The following is an 18,741-nucleotide window of genomic DNA, read 5'->3' as shown; positions in this document are numbered from 1 at the left end:
TATATACTTAGTGTGTATTTTTCAAAGATCATTTTTCAGTTTGTACTTTCCTCTTCCAAATGAACCATACTTGTTTTTCTAAATGTTTTGAGCCAGTTTTTTTAATTTTACAAGAAAAAATAATAATATTGTCATTATCAATTGTTTGGCCCTCTTGCTATATAAAGAGCTAATTCTTCCACCAATGTTGCGAAAACAACAAACTAGTTTAGTTACAATATGGGAACATCATCAAAGTTGGGGCAATGGCCCCTTCTTGTTTATGCTTTTGCCTTTTGCTTGATAGCCATTAGTGTTGCAGCTGATTATAAGCCTCACATTGATGATTCATCATCTTTGTCATACCCTTATAGGCCACGAACGCCTCCGCCATCTCCTCCACGACGTTATTACTATTATAAATCTCCCCCGCCTCCTCCTCCATGACGTCGTTACTACTATAAATTGCCTCCACCGCCTCCTCCACGACGTCGTTACAATTATAAATCGCCTCCGCCACCTCCTCCACGACGTCATCACTATTATAAATCACCTCCACCACCGCCTCCGCGACATCATCACTATTATAAATCACCTCCACCACCGCCTCCGCGACGTCATCACTATTATAAATCACCATCACCACCTCCTCCACATTATTACAAATCTCCACCACCGCCTTCTCCACCTCCCGCGCCAAATTATTACCATCATCCACCACCACCACCAATCCTTTCTCCTCCTCCAACATATCATTATGAATCTCCACCACCGCCACCTTATTACCATAATCCTCCACCACCGCCTTCTTCATCTCCACCGCCACCTTATTACCATAATCCTCCACCACCACTTGATTACCATAATCCACCACCACCACCAATCCATTCTCCTCCTCCACTATATCATTACGAATCTCCACCACCGTCTTCTCTATCTCCACCGCCACCTTATTACCATAATCCTCCACCACCGCCTTCTTCATCTCCACCGCCACCTTATTACCATAATCCTCCACCACCACCAATCCATTCTCCTCCTCCACCACCACCTCCATCTCCATTACCATCACCCCCATTGACTACACCTGTCGATGAACCATCTCCATCTCCATTTCCATCACCACCATTGATTGTACCTACCGATGGACCACCTCCATCTCCGTTGCCATCACCACCATTGATTGCACCTACCGATAGACCATCTCCATTGCCATCACCACCATTGATTAAACCTACCGATGGACTATCTCCACCTCCATCTCCATTGCCATCACCACCATTAATTGCACCTACCGATGGACCATCTCCATCTCCATCTCTGCTACCATCACCACCATTGATTGCACCTACCGATGGACCATCTCCATCTCCATTGCCATCACCACCATTAATTGAACCTACCGATGGACCATCTCCATCTCCATCTCTGTTTCCATCACCACCATCGATTGAACCTACCGATGGACCATCTCCATCTCCGTTGCCATTACCACCATTGATTTCACCTACCGATAGACCATCTCCATCTCCATCTCCGTTGCCATCACCACCATTAACTACACCTTTCGATGAACCATCTCCAACTCCATCTCTGTTGCCATCACCACCATTGATTGCACCTATCAATGGACCATCTCCATCTCCATCTCCATTTCCATCACCACCATTAATTGCACCTACTGATGGACCATCTCCATCTCCATTGCCATCACCATCATTGATTGCACCTACCGATGGACCATCTCCATCTCCATCACCACCATTGACTACACCTATCGATGGACCATCTCCATCTCCATCCTTATCTCCACCTATATATCCGTCTCCATCTCCATCACCTCTAATAAGGACCCCTATTCCTCCACTTACACCTCCGCCTCCACCATGCTATAATAAATATCCTCCCCCGCCATCTTTATTCCCTTTTCCACTACCATATCCCTTTATTCGACCTCCACCTCTACCATTTAATAATTGTAATGCTCCTCCACCACCTTCTCCATCTCCACCACCTCCAGTTAATTCCCCACCCCCTCCATCACCATCTCTATCTCCACCTCCACCTCCACCACCTTCTCCATCTCCACCACCTCCTCCATCGCCATCTCCACCTCCACCTTCTCCATCCCCACCACCTCCTCCATCGTCATCTCCACCTCCACCACCTCCTCCATTTCCACCACCTCCAGTTAAGTCTTCACCTCCACCACCTTCTCCATCCCCACCACCTCCTCCATCGCCATCTCCACCTCCACCCCCACCTCCACCTCCGCCTTGCAATAATAAATCTCCTCCCCCACCATCTTTATTCCCTTTTCCAATACTATTTCCCTGGTTGCGAACTCCACCTCCGCCACCTAATTGTACTCCTCCACCACCTTTAATAAACTCCCCCCCTCCTCCATCGCCATCTCCACCTCCACCACCTTCTCCATCTCCACCACATCCAGTTAAGTCTCCACCTCCTCCATTGCCATCTCCACATCCACCACCTTCTCCATCTCCACCACCTCAAATTTAAGTCCTCGCCTCCTCCATCGCCATCTCCTCTACCTCTAGTTAAGTCCCCGCCTCCCCCATCGCCATCTCCACCTCCACCTCCACCTCCACCACCTTCTCCATCTCCACCACCTCCAGTTAAGCCCCCACCTCCCCCATCACCATCTCCACATCCACCACCTTCTCCATCTCCCCCACCTCCAATTAAGTCCTCGCCTCCTCCATCGCCATCTCCACCACCTCCCATTAAGTCCCCGCCTCCTCCATCGCCATCTCCACCTCCACCACCTTCTCCATCTCCACCACCTCCAGTTAAGTCTCCGCCTCCTCCATCGCCATCTCCTCCTCCACCACCTTCTCCATCTCCATCACATCTAGTTAAGTCTCCGCCTCCTCCATCGCCGTCTCCGCCTCCACCACATTCTCCATCTCCATCACCTCCGGTTAAATTTCCGCCTCCTCCATTTCAAATAATTATTCCACCATTGTCACAACTACCTCCACTCCGATTTCCGAAATCCCTATTTCCCATTGGTCGGCAACTCTAGTACTACAACCCACCTCCACTACCATTGAAATCTCATGGTAAACATTAAACATCTATACCTCCTCCTAAAACACGTTTGACTTAACAATAATTGCATGATATTGCATCTTGTCTCGTTTGAACTTTTTAATCAGTTGGTGTTTCTCTTTTGAGAGATTTGTTTATTGAGATTGTAATGCTTTTTCTTACGGATTTAGTGTAATATTCTAAATAAAAAGGATTCAAATGAAATTCGACTTCAGTTCTGTTTATTTTGCAATCATAGTATTCTCTACTTTCTATTTGATTGAACACTATATGACTAGACTAGTATGTTAATCTGAGTTGTTCATTTATCAGTAATAGGGTAACATACTTTCAACCTATAGTTGAAAAGTTATTTTGAAAAAACTATATGTTATATTATTCTTTTAATTCAAATATCTTCTAAATATTTCACCCAAAGATTACCCTCTATCTATTAATATTATTGTTATTATTATAAATTAGTAATGTTTCCAGAAAATGGAAAAGTACACGTACATTTCAAACTATAAACCTTTAGAATGTTATATCATAAAATTTCATTGGTAAAAGGGATTCAACAGTTTTGACATAGGAAAACTTATAAGTTTCTTTTTTAATTAAAGTTAATCCTACACTTCATACTAGCATGTCGTTACAGGGCTTTGTCATTGACTCCTACCTTAAATATTATCATTCAAAATAAAAAATACACATAGGAGGAGGACTACGACTTTGCCTCCCCATCGCTAGAGAGCATAGGCTCATCTTATCAGGTGTGTAGGATATATACAAACCTAACAACTAACACGGGACGATGACTCTTCCTATTTACATTTTGTCATATCCAACATAAATAAGGGAGACTCTCCTCTTACACTAATTTATAAAGGAACTAAGGTACATCAAAAGATTAAAAAATGTAATTAGATATAATTTTCCTTCAACACTTTCTTTCAATTGTGGTGAATAGGCATCCCTTATTTTTCTACTATTTTTCTGATTATTCATTTCTGGCTTTGCCAAAGACCCACTACTTTATTTGCCTCTCTTAGGAAGTGAGTAGCTTTGAGATTAACTTGTTTAATCTTTTGTTGAACCTTCACTACCACAAATAAAGGTATAGAGTCAATCAACTAATTTTCGTTATATTATATTTAGTGTCAATAATAAAGATGAATATTTATAACCAATACTTTATATAAATGCCGCTAAAGGCTTTATTCCATCACTTAGCTTGTGGTTGTGGTTCTTGCGTCTGATGGTTCTTGATTGTCCTCTGATTGCCAATGGCTCTTCAAAATTCCACAAATGTTGTGTTTCCTCATCATTTAGATACATTGAAAGAATTTCTTTACCCCACTGCACGTATTCAGAACATGTTCCTATAGACGCATTAAGCAGTAGAGAAATAAAATTAACAAGACACAAATTTATCATGAAAAACTATTTGCTCAAGGGAGTAAAAAATTATGACCTACACTGCGTAGGATTTCAACCACAAATTTCCACTAGCTTCTCAAGAGCAACGTTTTAGATTACAACTCAACTATCTAACCTAAGGGACTAACTCTAGTACTTCAACTAAACAATTGCTCTAACCATTATAACTACTCTCCAAGAAATAAAACTCGCTTTTTCTTACAAACCTCACCCACACAACTACTCACTTCGATCTAGAAATTATTACAAGTCAATAATAACCCTAGAACAACTCAATAAAGACTAATAACCTAGCATTAACTGCCCAAACAGCACACAAAATGACTCATCAATTTACTTCAACTAGTGAACTCAAAAAAAATAATAACTCTAGTCTTTAACTAATCAAACTTTAATATTCTATAGTATAGACTCGAACACAACTCGTGAAGCAGGTTTCAGTATTGCTATGACGAAGTCCTGTAGTTTTTTTCCTATGACTATCGCTCTCAAGATAATGAATTTTGTGGATATGTAATAAGTGCGGCTCTCAATGGCCTTCATATTATATATATATATATATATATATATATATATATATGTGTGTGTGTGTGTGTGTGTGTGTGTTGAAGATTCGCTATGCCCTATGTAGTATATCAATGACTAGGAGTTTTACTTCAAATAGGACTTGACTTCCTATAAGGAAATTTTGGATTTCCTTCCTTAAAAAGAAGTTTCATTTTATAAGGAAACTTTGACTCCTCTTTGGATTTGTGCTCTTTATTTCTTTCCCCTTTTGGTCCTTTATTTGAGCTATTTATTTCACTTTTTTGTTTGCTCTTTTATTTATGCAATTTATTTATTTTCTTTTGTTGCAAACTTTTATATTTGTACAAGCTCTCTGTTTCGCGTCTTGGGGACCTAGTTTTTGATTCACTTGGTAAGTATGCATCAGACAAAAAGTAGTAAATCAGGTTCACTTTGTCAATCATCAAAACTACATACATATTGTCCTATTTTTCAACATTTTTTCCCCTTTTTTATGATGACAAACAATGCACAATTATGTCATTCATGCCACATATCATCGTGCACCACTGATACGCCCAAATTACACCTCCCTAAAGAAGTATACGTGGTCGTTGTCAAATAAAGAACCTAACATAGGTTAGGGTCGATCCCACGAGGAATATGGTCTAGACTTAGGCCCATTTACTATTAATTGTACTTTTAGCTAGATTATTTCCATAAAAAGGGGAGTTTTGTAACACAAAAAAATGATTGATTAATGTTCGTAACAAGTAACCAAGTAACATGATTCGCAGTTTGTAAGATCAATATGAGATGAAACTAGGATATATATGTTTCCCACAAGTTCTTAACGCAGTAAACCTTTATAATAGTAACTCTTTCCTAGTGTTTGACATGCAAAGTCGGTAAGATAGGTATCTCCTAAGTGATTAGTCATCCAAGTAGGGAATTTCACCATGCAACTTGGTCGGTCTACGGGTGTATGTTTTACTAACCCTTACCCTTGACCCCAAATTAGCCCTCACATATTTGGGTTAGGCTATTAGATAGCGGATTATCAACACTAAATATACGTTGTTTTATCTCTTTTCCCATTCATTACTTCCTTTGTCGGTCAAGTAGGAATAAGGCGAGTTCTAATGTTGCACTATTAAAAAACATTCAAAACGAAGAGATCAACAATTCATGCATAAACACTTTTCAAGAATTACTTAATTATTAGGTATACTTTGTTAATTACTCATGGTTCCCACAACCCCAGTTGTGGATTTGGCTACTCATGCTTGGGTGATCAAAATTCATAATATAGTTAATAGAATAAATCATGAACTTACAATTAGGGTTGATGAAGTCTGAAATCTTGAATTGATGAACAAAAGCAAATTTTATAAACCAACACTTTAATAATTAAATGCTAAAAATGTATGCAAGATAATTCTCAAAGCCAAAACAAAAGGTCTCAAATCGTCTAACAACCCGAAAATGAAATATTACAACTAATATTTATAGACATCAAATCCTAAACATAGTAGGAAAAGAAACCTAAGGAAATTTGGTTTTGGGCAGTGGTCGCTACAGTTCAATCCTATGGCCCGTAGGATGTTTTACAGTTTGTAGAAATCGTCCATTAAAAATAGCAGCTTCAACTTTCTTTTGGAATTTTCTACGATTCATGTTCTACAACCTGTAGAACTTAGTACGAACCGTCATGTCATCTCGTCAACCAAGTATTGGAGCTCAACTTCTCTGAACCTTTCTACGACTCATGTGTACAACTCGTAGAAGGGACTACGGCTCATTAGTACCTTCCATCGTTTTACACTTAGCTACATAAATTAACTCTTCAAAATCACGGCTCATTCATACGGATCGTAGACTATCCTACGGCTCGTAGGTCGAGTCTTCAAATACCAAATCCACAGTACATCAACACCCTTAAGACGCACGCAAAACTCCAAGTTTAAAGCATTAAAAGTACCTTAAATCCACAGTACATCAACACCCTCAAATTAAAATCATCGCTTGTCCTTAAGTGACACAAAAAATTCAAAACGACATTATTTATTCTAAATGACACTATGCAGAAGCAGCTCAAAAACTCAAGCTATGTTCAGCACAATGCAATTATTCTGTTAAAAATCAACATTCCTTTATAAATGTTCAACACATTGCAACTATTATGTTCAACAACAAATCAACATATGTGGATTAATATATAACATAGATGTACCAATAGTGACATTTACACAAACAGATAATAATCACTATGATACAAACTCTTCAATAATGTAACTTGTGCCCTCGCCGCAAAGAAATCCCTTTGTTCACACAGAATTTGAATTATACTTCCATTTTAGGGACTCAATATATGCTCACACTCATAATCAAATTCAACACAATACATGCACAATACCATAGGCCTGCCCTTATTTTCTACATTTCAATTTTCAAACCGTTAGATTAGGATCACTATAGGACTTTCTTAGCTTGTACATATGCTCGGGGTCAGGTATGGTATATTTAGAATTTAAGTGACTTATCTGCCCTCCTTGATATTACATTGGCTATTTTCCTCTTATAAAACCAATCGTGACATCATCTTACTTTTTGCCTTTCTTCGTATTATTTATTGAAGCTCGGGTGTGCTTTGACTTGATTTTCTTACTTGATTCAACTTTTCTTCATTTTATTTTCATTTGAGCTTTTCATTCTTTTATCGTTATATTTAGTCACACCATCTCAGGTATTTTTCTTCTTTTCTCTACACACAATTCTTTTCATACCCCTTTCTTTCCTTATTTTCCTCCATAATAGCCACCCTCAACTTAGGTTTTCAGCATGAGTTGAGGTGCACAATGTCCCGGGAAGGACCAGTGCCAATACAAAGGTTAACAACTCTGAAGTAGCCACCCTCAACTTAGGTTTTTAGCCTGAGTTGAGGTACACAATGTCCAAGAATTGACCAGGGCCAAAGCAAAATTTAACAATTTACTCGGGGAAGGTGAATTGAAATAATAGTCTTCTTTAGGCTCAATGATTTGGATCGAAGGGAGCAATTCATTTATTTGAAGAAATAACAAAACATGTCATTGAAATGCATTTTTTTTTATTCTGAAAATGGTCAAATATCACTGAAACAGGAAGAAAGAATAAGAGAAAACTCAATAAACATGAAATTCAATCTCTTTAATCTCATTTATGCAGGAAGTTGTATAAACCATAAATGAAATTATCAACCACATCATTCTTCTTAATCCTTTCTTTGACTTCTTCGGTGCATCGAGACTGTTGGACATGCTCAATCCTCACATGGATCCTCTTTCTTAAGATCGTGTTACAAACCTGCTTGTTGACTTCAACACCAATGACGCATTTGGTAACATTTCAAACATGACTAGTACTAGTACATTCATGGTAGAACTTGTGAGGCAGTCTATAATCTATTTTGGGAAAGAAAAATGGGAAGTTAGATAAACGTGGATTTTGTTAGGTTTATATGTTATAGTTTTTAAAAAAAATTGTCATGCTAATTTTTTAAACTGCTTTAATCTTCTATCTTGTTTTTTAAATTGTAATTTATTATTAAATATAATTACAGATAAATAGTAATTAATAATTAATTAATTGATATTTAAAATTTAAAAAATAGAGATTAATTGTGGCGCTGACACATAGGCGCTATCACCTCTTTTTTAAAATTATTATTTATTATTATTTAATATAATTACAGATAATTAATCATTAAAAAATTAAAACAATTGTAACGACCCGAACCGTCGTTACTTATGAAGGGAAAAACGTCGTGAGTAACTGGACCCCACTATCCCGCCAAGCGGGATGATGGCCCTACGGTGGCAGCGCCCCAATGGGATGGGAGTGCCAGAGAGGGATGGTCGGAGGGTAGAACTTGGTGACGTGAAGTCTTATTTCCTCCTTTTTGTCTAAGTGCCAAAAAGAGGCGAGGGTCACCCCAGAAACCCTCAAAAGACTGCTCTAGGCTTTGAAAAGAAGGAGAAATAGATTTCTAGCGCAATTGATGACAACTCGTTGATTCCCAGCCAAAATCCACTGTCTTGTTGTTCGGAAAAAAGGATTGGACCAACAATCCCTCTGCAGCTACTTGGCGCCAGTTAGGCTAGGTTTACTTACTAGTTGTCGTAAATTAGTGCTCACTACGTAATATATTGCTAATTGACGGTAGAATTCATGTTTAGGCCTTTGGGAACGAAAAAAGGGACGGTTGTACATGTAATCCTAGTTGTTAAATATGATGTGTATCGTGGAGGGGGGAAGCCTTGTCCTCTGAACTAAGGGTAGGTGATGGTTTGACTTCCCGTTTGTGTTATATATGCTTGTTAATTGCTCCATTGTATGCATGCATGAATGTGAATAGAGAAAAATGAATCGAACCTAATGAAATGACTAAGTACAGACAATTACATGCCATGAACATGTTACTTGACTATGTGACTATGTGAACTATTCATTATTGGTGTGATTGGGACTGTGGTTGTGCTGACTGGATCAGGTGTCACATTCCGACACATATATTGGATCGGGTGTCACATTTTGACACATATATTGGATCACGAATCACGTTTCGACAAAAATATATTGGATCGGGTGTCATGTTCTGACACACTAACAGTTTGGGTCTGGGTTCCAAGAGAGGACCATTTGTGACTACTACATTCATATCTACCTGTCATTGATATAGGGGAATTGTATATTGCTCCTAAAATGATGACTGATTATGCATCTCGGTATATGAGTGTTTAGTGTGTTACAGTTACTTGCTTATATCTCGTTTACTTGAGTTAAATGTAAATGATCATGCCCAATATGTATGTTGTCTGGTAAGTGGAAACCGAGGGTCCATGTGTTACTATCAACTATCTTTAGAGAGGCTGCATGTGTTCTTAAATAATGAGAAGTGGGGTGGTGTTCATGGTGCACGAAGTAGGTAGGTCCTACCTTGGGAAGGGGATTCGTATTCGAAATGGTTAGTGAGCCTTGATAGAGTATACTATGTGGTCAAGGGATGAATTGTGATGCAGAAAAAGCGAGGACATGTCATGAGTAGTTGGTCGGGTTGGTAGTGGTTGTATCCAATAACTCCTCTATGAGATAGATGGGTTAAGCTATGATCAAGAATGAAGCGAGCAGGGTGATAGAGTAGGGGGTTAGAGTCAAGTGTACTAGTACGTTTAAGGTATACGGGAATGGTAAATGCAGGAGGATAAAGGTTGAGGGGTGTACTTTCTTATTGCATGTTTCCTGCTAGTTGATTTCTTTATATTATGCGGTGGGCAATGAGTTGACCGATGATGCCTACCAGTATGTGTTGTTTGTACTGATACTACTCTTGATATGCCATTTGGCATAATATGGTTGCAGGATCAGTGATGTTTTATAGCTGAAGACGAAGACAATCTCCAACAACTTCTACTCTTCCTTCACTTTGGTGGGAACTGTGTCATTGTTATGACCCAATTTCAAAAACTAGGGTTTCAAAAACATTTCACAACTTTGGCAAGTTTGTTTGGCTTTCTTGGAAAAATTACAATTTAAGAGTCGCCACTTAATTTTTAGGAAAAATTAAGAAGACCATTTAAAAGGGGTTTTTTGAAAGAAAACATTTTAAATAAAACCAGAGTCGGGTAAGGATTCAAATAACTCTCTAAGGAAGGGTTTAGACATCTAAGAGAATTTGCTAACACACGGTTGACCGACGGATTGAAAAGTTGGCTAATTTGTAAAGGAAACTAGAGATTACTTGTGAAAAATCTTGTTTTAAAATAACAAAAGTCTTTTGATACTTATACGCTCCTCTTATCCCATGTATGAAATAAGTCAAATGTCAAAGTGTCAAAATAATAATTTTGACTTAACATTTTATCCGAGTCAAGTTTTGAGTTGAAAAATCAATACAATAACTTAAGTGTAGATTTGAAACCTAAATACTAACTATGAAAGAATATGAATAATTCTCAAGTTAGTCTTAAAGCTTAGATTGCCTAACTTAAAAGAATTTTAAAATTTTAAATACTTAATGAACAACAAAATAGAAAACTTCCCCAAAGATTCATCTAAATTAAAAAAATAAAATGTTAAAAAGTTAGTGATCATCAACATATATTCAAAAATAAAGCAAGGAATTAAATAAAATAAAGAACTTGATGAAAAAGGAACTTTGGCCCCTTTCTGACACTTGTTGCCACTACTGTGCTCAAATTGGACTTTTTTAAGTCCAATTTTCAAATTTCCATCGCTGCTGCTGATGGTTCAAATTGGACTTATTTAAGTTCAAAAATTCCCAATTTTAGTCCCTTTGGGATTGCTGCTACTGCTGCAATAATCAAATTGGGATTTGCTATTACGCCGCTACTTAGCTGCTGCCACTGGTTTGGATTTTAACCCATTAATATTAGCTTCCCTTTCATGACTCGGATGAGGTTGACTCGAAGAGAAGAGTATGCAAGAGATGGTCCAATTGGACTTTTTATGTGCAGTGAACTAGACGACGAGTTTGATGGAGACAATTCCACCACCTCTTTAAACTCGAACAACCACAAAAAGCCACAATTTTTTAAACTATGGAACCAAGAATTCCCAAAACTTTTAGGACACTCTTTGGTCTCCAAAAATTCATCCCTTGAACAGTGAAGAGAGGGGCTTTTTATGGGAGAGATTTGAGGGTAATTTATGGGATAGAGCCGATGTGGGAGAATCCCAAATTCAAAAATCTTAAAGGATAAGGCTCAGGTGAGCTGGAGGGTGTACGAAGTCGTACTATTTTGAACCAAATTGAAAAAGGAAGAACGAAATTAGAATGAATATTACCATCTGGGAACGTTCTGGAAGTATCACGGGTATAAGGGCTCGTGCACTCCGTGTGATAAAACGAGCTAAGCAAAAGGTCTTGGCGTCATTTTGGATTCTTCCTTTTGGTTGAATCTTGCGTTTTGGGTCGCTTTGGTTGAGTTCACTGGAGATGAGCGTACTGTTGAGAGGAACAAAGAGAAAGAGAAGAGTATAGGGGTTATTTGGTCTGGGACAGGTGATTTTGGGCCAGAGAATTTGGGCTTTCTCTTTTATTTGGATTGAAATATTGAGGGTCCAATTCAATTTCAAGGGAAGAAGGGCCCTTGGTCTTGAAAATGATAAGATGATAAAATTTTGAACTAAATAAATTATGTTTTCAATTAGTTATTAAGCTTCTTAATTACGACAATGTAAAAATAATTATTTTGACATAAAAGCTTAGTCATTTTGAAATAAAAAGATTAGCTACATAGTCTAATTGACTTTCGAGGGGAGGGGGAGAATGCACACTTAGTTAAAATTCCAATTTTTGTAAGACGATTTTCTAAATATTTTTTCAAAATGAAAAATATATGAATCTATATACATTATAAATATAAAGAGATACAATCAATATGGAAAACAACAAAATGTCTTGAAAAATAATTTTAAAGAATTTACTGATTTGCGAAAATAATTATTTCAAATTGTTTGAAATTGGAGAAGCTTGAAAATTAATTAAATGTGGAGGGCCAAAATTGGATGTCAACAACTTTCCCTCGTTTGTCTGGGATAGATGAAAGAGATCCGAGGCAAACGCAATTGACGAATCCAATTTTGTCGGACCACTAATTCATCTCTTCCGAATAGTGAATGGTAAAGATTTTGAGGAATCATGACCGGACCCTGGTATTGGATTTCCTACATATCTCAGGTTACATGAGGACTCATGCCACTTGTAGTTCGAAAGATGTTTGATTTAACGCACAATTCTGGAAGAATGCAAAAGCTATTTCGGTGTCGAAGTATGGAGAGATCGAGAAGCTCGAGAACGGAGTGATGACAAAATTGTTGGAGTACAGTCGAGTTTTCAACATTAAGTCCGCCTACATATCCCTAAACTTTGGGAATCAGACTGCTTGTAGCTCGACTCAATCGGTTGAAAAGGAAATCTCTTAAACGAATTTAACATTTAGCTTAAGGATGAGTGACAAATTAATTGAGCGCGGAAAAGAGGCTTGCAAACATCTCACTTATGAATGTGTGGCCCTTCAAACCCATATGGAAGAACTTACATGGACATAACTTCCAAAGCTCTAGGTATTGTCACTCGAATTTGAAAATTTGCCTCCGGTGAGAGTTAAAATTTTCACTGAAGGCGAAACTGAAACGTTAAACCCCAAGAAATACCCACACATCTTATGATAGGGATGTGGTTTGATTGTGGTGGGAGTCGTTCCTCAACTTGCATCCTAAGAGTTTTATATTCCTCTTTGGACTATGTCCCAGTTCGCTGCAAAGAAAAAGTTCCACGTTGTGCTGCATCCTATTTGACGTAGTTCACTTTGTGTATTGAAAAGTCTGGAAAACAATTGTAACTAAAAAAATGTAACATAAATACAAATATAATTTGTGCAAACCTAGTTGACATGTTGGAGATGACGATCCAATTTCAAGTGTACTGCTCACGAAGAAAGTGGTGATCCAAAGTGATGTGTCAATTTGAAACAAGTGATGATTCAATAACATAATATAATGTGTCACTTTTTAGGGAGGTGACTTCCCAACATTAATTTAACATGGCACGTTGAAAGAAGTGACACTCCAATAATAATTTAACATGTCACGTTGAAGGAAGTGACACTCCAATAAAAATTTAACGTGTCACGTTGAAGGAAGTGACGCTCCAATAATATAACGTGTCACATTGAAGGAAGTGATGCTCCAATAATAATTTAACATGTCACGTTGAAGGAAGTGACAATCCAATAATAATTTAACGTGTCATGTTGAAGGAAGTGACACTCCAATAATATAATGTGTCACGTTGAAGGAAGTGACGCTCCAATAATAATGTGTCACGTTGAAGGAAGTGGCGCTCCAATAATAATTTAACGTGTCATGTTGAAGGAAGTGACGCTCCAATAATAATTTAATGTGTCACGTTGAAGAAAGTGATGCTCCAATAATAATTTAACATGTCACATTGAAGGAAATGGTGCTCCAATAATAATTTAATATGTCACGTTGAAGGAAGTGACACTCCAATAATATAATATGTCACGTTGAAGGAAGTGACGCTCCAATAATAACGTGTCACGTTGAAGGAAGCGACACTCCAATAATAACGTGTTACGTTGAATGAAGTGACGCTCCAATAATAATGTGTCACATTGAAGGAAGTGACTCTAAAAAATAGAGAATAAGGTTGTAACAGTGTAATCTGATTAGCTTCTTGTAGTTTTTGAAGCTAATATCTCTAGTTGTCATTAAAACTTTGTCGTCCGTACGCTCATAGAAAATTTGTTAGATAAGAACAAAGAAATTAATAAATGTCAACACTTTTAAATGCATCATGACGATCTGGTAGCCATAGCGAACGCGAGATTCTGGAAGAACGTTTTAAGAACTTATAACGTTGCAACAAAGCACTAAAGGCAATTTAGGGATGTTACATAAGGTGCACCCCTACTTTAAGTCTGGAATCTCTTATTAAAGAGAGAAATTTCTTGAAAAAGAGTATCTGGAACTTGAAATTGAACGGAGATTTTGATAACATTGAACTATTTCAAAAAGTTGCATCTGTTTCCAGTCCAAGGGTACTTAACTAAAATAATTTGCAAGAAACGAAGAATGACTGATTAAAAAACAAGCCCAGTTTCCTCTGAGGTCTGTAGTTTAAAACAGTTAGAAGACCGAATCCTTATATAGGATTACCTACGTATCTTGTTGGAACAAGAAATCAGGTCTGACGTAGTTTGAACCTGAAATAAAATTTAAAGAGAACAAAAGATTTGCCAACACACGGCGATAGAATAGAAATAAGAGAGGACAAAATTTTTCCACATAGAATAGAGGATGATAAGAGTGAGCTTGTTGGATTGGATCCTTGGTGTCGGAAATCCTTCATAATAACATCTTTGGATAAGGACTAGCACATGTCCTGTGTCTGGTGAATGTCTGGCTTGATCCTTTAAAAATTGAAAAGACCTTTTGAAATTCTGACTCCAATTCTAATGACACCTGCAGAGTTCAGATGTAATTAGTAACAAAATAAAATTATCAAAGTAAAAGATAAGTTTTCAAATGAAGTTGTTCGGCTTATATTGGTCTGGATAACATCTCATGGTCTTTGCCATTGTGCCAAGCTATTCCATTTGTAAAATTGAGAATGTGTAAGTCACAATAAATTTAAAGGAAAAAAATTAAAAAGATGAGTAAGAGTACAAATCATTTGAGCTATGACGAGGCCACTTTGGGTCTAACGATGTCCTATGACTTTATAGTTCCTGCATCCAAAGAAAAATTCTTAGTTTTGAAGACTGATTCATGTTGGCTTTGCCTTGCCATCCTGTTGCTCCTTTGACTTCTGGTTTACAAGCTTATCTGATCTCGAAATGTTGCTTGATGGAAATTTTGAGGACCCTCCTCAAAAATACTTCCCCGGCTTAAAACATAACATAAACTTTGAACTTTTTGTAGTTTTTAGTTGAATTTTTGGGATTCCTATTACGCCACTACTTAGCTGCTACCACTGGTTTGGGTTTTAACCCATTAATATTAGTTTCCCTTTCACGACTCAGAAGAGGTTGACTCGAAGAGAGGAGTATGTAAGAGATGGTCCAATTAGACTCTTTCTAGGCAGCGAACTACACGATGAGTTTGACGGAGACAATTCCACCACCTCTTTATACTCGAACAACCACAAAAAGCCACAAAATTTTAAACTATGGAACCAAGAATTCCCAAAACTTTTAGGATACTCTTTGGTCTCCAAAATCCATCCCTTGAACAATGAAGAGAGGGGTTTTTTTATAGGAGAGATTTGAGGGGAATTTCTAGGATAAAATCGATGTGGGAGAATCCCAAATTCAAAAATCTTAACGGATGAGGCTCAGGTGAGCTGGAGGGTGTACAAATTCTTACTATTTTGAACTAAATTGGAAAAGGAAAAAAGAAATTGGAATGAATATTACCATCTGGGAACATTCTGGAAGTATCGCTGGTACAAGGGCTCGTGCCCTCCACGTGACAAAATGAGATAAGCAAAGGGTCTTGGCGTTGTTTTGGATTTTTCCTTTCTGTTGAATCTTGCGTTTTGGGTCGCTTTGGTTGAGTTCGCTGGAGATGAGCGTACTGTTGAGAGGAACAAAGAGAAAGAGAAGAGTATAGGGGTTATTTGGTCCAGGACAGGTGATTTTGGGCCAAAGAATTTGGACCTTCTCTTTTATTTGGATTGAAATGTTGAGGGTCCAATTCAATTTCAAGAGAAGAAGGGCCCTTGGTCTTGAAAATGATAAGATGATAAAATTTAGAATGAAATAAATTATGTTTTCAATTAGTTATTAAGCTTCTTAATTACGAGAATGTAAAAACAATTATTTTGACATAAAAGCTTAGTCATTTTGAAATAAAAAGATTAGCTACGTAGTCTAATTGACTTTCGAGGGGAGAAAATGCACACTTATTTAAAACTCCAATTTTTAGTAAGACGATTTTCTAAATATTTTTTCAAAATGAAAAATCTATGAATCTATATACATTATAAATATAAAGAGATACAATCAATATGGAAAACAACAAAATGTCTTGAAAATTAATTTTAAAGTATTTACTGATTTGCGAAAATAATTATTTCAAATTGTTTGAAATTGGAAAACCTTGTAACTTAATTAAATGTGGAGGGCCAAAATTGGATGTCAACAGTCATTAGTTACTTTATTTTATACTATGTAATCTTAGAAGATCTTGTACCTGTTACGACTAGATCCCTGAGGGCGTTATTTATTTTACAAATTTAACTTTGGATTCTTTAAATTCTTTATTATGTAAAAATCTAATGAATTTCCTTTTATATCCAGTTTTCTTAATCTTCCGCATGTTTTTAACTGTTTGGGGATCAAGGGTCCTCCTACCTAGGTATTAAAGTAGGTGCATGCACGGTCCGATGGATTGGGTAGTGACAAATTGGTAGCAAAGCCCAGGTTGCCGGTCTCCCATTACAAGAGAAAATGTGGAATAGACTCTTGCGGATTGGTGTATTGACGTCCACACCTAATCTTTAGGAAGCTATGAAGCATTCTAGGAAGTCGTTCCATTCTTTCTCTCCTTCCGTGCGGGTTGTCGCTTGTGGTATGGGTTGAGTCCAATTGGTATCTCAACAAAGTGAATTGGATGTCGTAGTCATCCATGAAGCGAATTAAGTTAATAATTTTGACTTGCCTGTGTGATGTAGCTTGAAATTGTGATGATGTGCATGGTGTCATTTGAATAACTGTTGGTGTGTGAAGTGTACTTACTTGAATGCTGTGATGTGATTATGTGCACAGTGTTGCCTGTCTAGATTTCAATATGTGCAATGTACTTGCCTAAATGTTTGAAATTATGTAAGTTATGATTGCTTGGGTTTTCGTGAACTTGTTGTCAGAGAGAGAGAGAGTCATCACTTGGTTATGTGCAAAGTTCTAGAGATAAACTAAGATGTGATTCGTAAACGAATTCTTGACGTGTGACATGATATACTTATGAGAGGGAATGCAACTGTTAGTTGTGCATCTCTCCTGACTTGCAACATCGGGGAACCAGATGAAGGGCAAGTTTTCTGCATTGATTCCAGCCATGGTTAGACAAGCCTGCAAAATTCATGAAATGTACACGTTAGGACTCCATGGAATTAGTCAATCCCTGGCTAAGAAAAGGAAAATTTTCTATTTGAAGTGGCAAGGGGCCACTATTTCGCGGGATGGAGGCCGCCACAACGGGATGGAGGCCGCTAGAGCGGCCTTCATCTGGGTCGAACTTCAGGGAACGATCATGGCGCCCCTTCGCCCAAAACTTCATTTTAACCAAAATTTTCACTAAATCAGTGTTACTAAACTACCTTAATACCTAAATATGCGAAGACCCTAGAATATCAACCTCTAAATGATGCCCGAATTCAAATTTTCCACCAAGAAACTATTCAATTTCCCCCACCCATTTCGGAACTATTTCGGCCATATTATCGCAAAATCCTTATGCTCAGAACGTTGTGGAGACATTGTGAACGTAAGGGAAGTGTCCATGTTACATTTTTCTGATCGAATCAAGCAACCCATGTGAAAATTTTGAAAACTACAAGAAGGTCACTCTACCCAATTGATTATTTTCATGCAATCATTGTTAAGCAAGTATTGAAGTAATTGGAGTAGAGAGCAAGAGCATTACCTTAAGATTGACGTTCGAAGTGAAGCAATTGAGAGAGTTGTTAGAGTTTTGGGGTTATGGAAGGAAATGAGGAAACCATTCCCCTTTTCCCACTCTAAACTGGTCCCGACCTTTCACCACGGCGGGAGGGTCCCACCATAGAAGCCCCCCCATAGCGGGAACACTGCAGTTCTGGCGGGGTCAAGCCTAGCAAATTGGTGCGTCTTTCTTCCTTCATGTGTTTCCATGTTTCCCCATCCAGTTCCCTGGGTAAGATTCTTTCGTGCTTAAACCCTGGGAACCACTATCTTTCGTTGTTCCATGACGGGATGATTCGTTAGTTTCAAAGTACTCTAAATTGGCTCGTGCTTACTCCTCCATTTGTCGTTCGGGGACGAACGAGGGGTAAATTGGTATCTATTGTAATGACCCGAACTGTTGTTACTTATGAAGGGCAAAACATCGTGAGTAACTGGACCCCACTGTCCCACTAGAGCAGGATGATGCTGCTACGGCAGCGGCCCAGCGGGATGGGAGCACTAGAGCGGG

General features: G+C 38.0%; 2 protein-coding genes across 2 annotated transcripts; one reads left to right on the top strand and one right to left on the bottom strand.

The window, feature by feature from the left end:
- Positions 1–980: 980 nt before the first annotated feature.
- LOC125811653 (glycine-rich cell wall structural protein 1-like) lies at positions 981–1,948 on the bottom strand. The gene is made up of 2 exons (XM_049491214.1): positions 1,940–1,948; positions 981–1,868 (listed from the first exon to the last, which is right to left on the bottom strand). The coding sequence occupies exons 1-2, from the start codon at positions 1,946–1,948 to the stop codon at positions 981–983; spliced, it is 897 nt and encodes a 298-aa protein (XP_049347171.1).
- Positions 1,949–1,959: 11 nt separating this feature from the next.
- On the top strand, positions 1,960–3,028 carry LOC125811559 (vegetative cell wall protein gp1-like; the record flags this gene model as incomplete). The annotated part of the gene is made up of 2 exons (XM_049491104.1): positions 1,960–2,430; positions 2,504–3,028. Coding segments are annotated over 2 exons (996 nt in total), but the record flags the coding sequence as incomplete, so codon positions are not given.
- Positions 3,029–18,741: the final 15,713 nt, after the last annotated feature.

This window comes from Solanum verrucosum, unplaced genomic scaffold, assembly GCF_900185275.1.
Source record: "Solanum verrucosum unplaced genomic scaffold, falcon-dt-bn FXZP01000878.1, whole genome shotgun sequence".
In the NCBI taxonomy this organism is placed as follows: Eukaryota; Viridiplantae; Streptophyta; class Magnoliopsida; order Solanales; family Solanaceae; genus Solanum; species Solanum verrucosum.
Note: the sequence above shows the minus strand (reverse complement) of the source record. Positions and strands in the feature narration are given on the sequence as shown.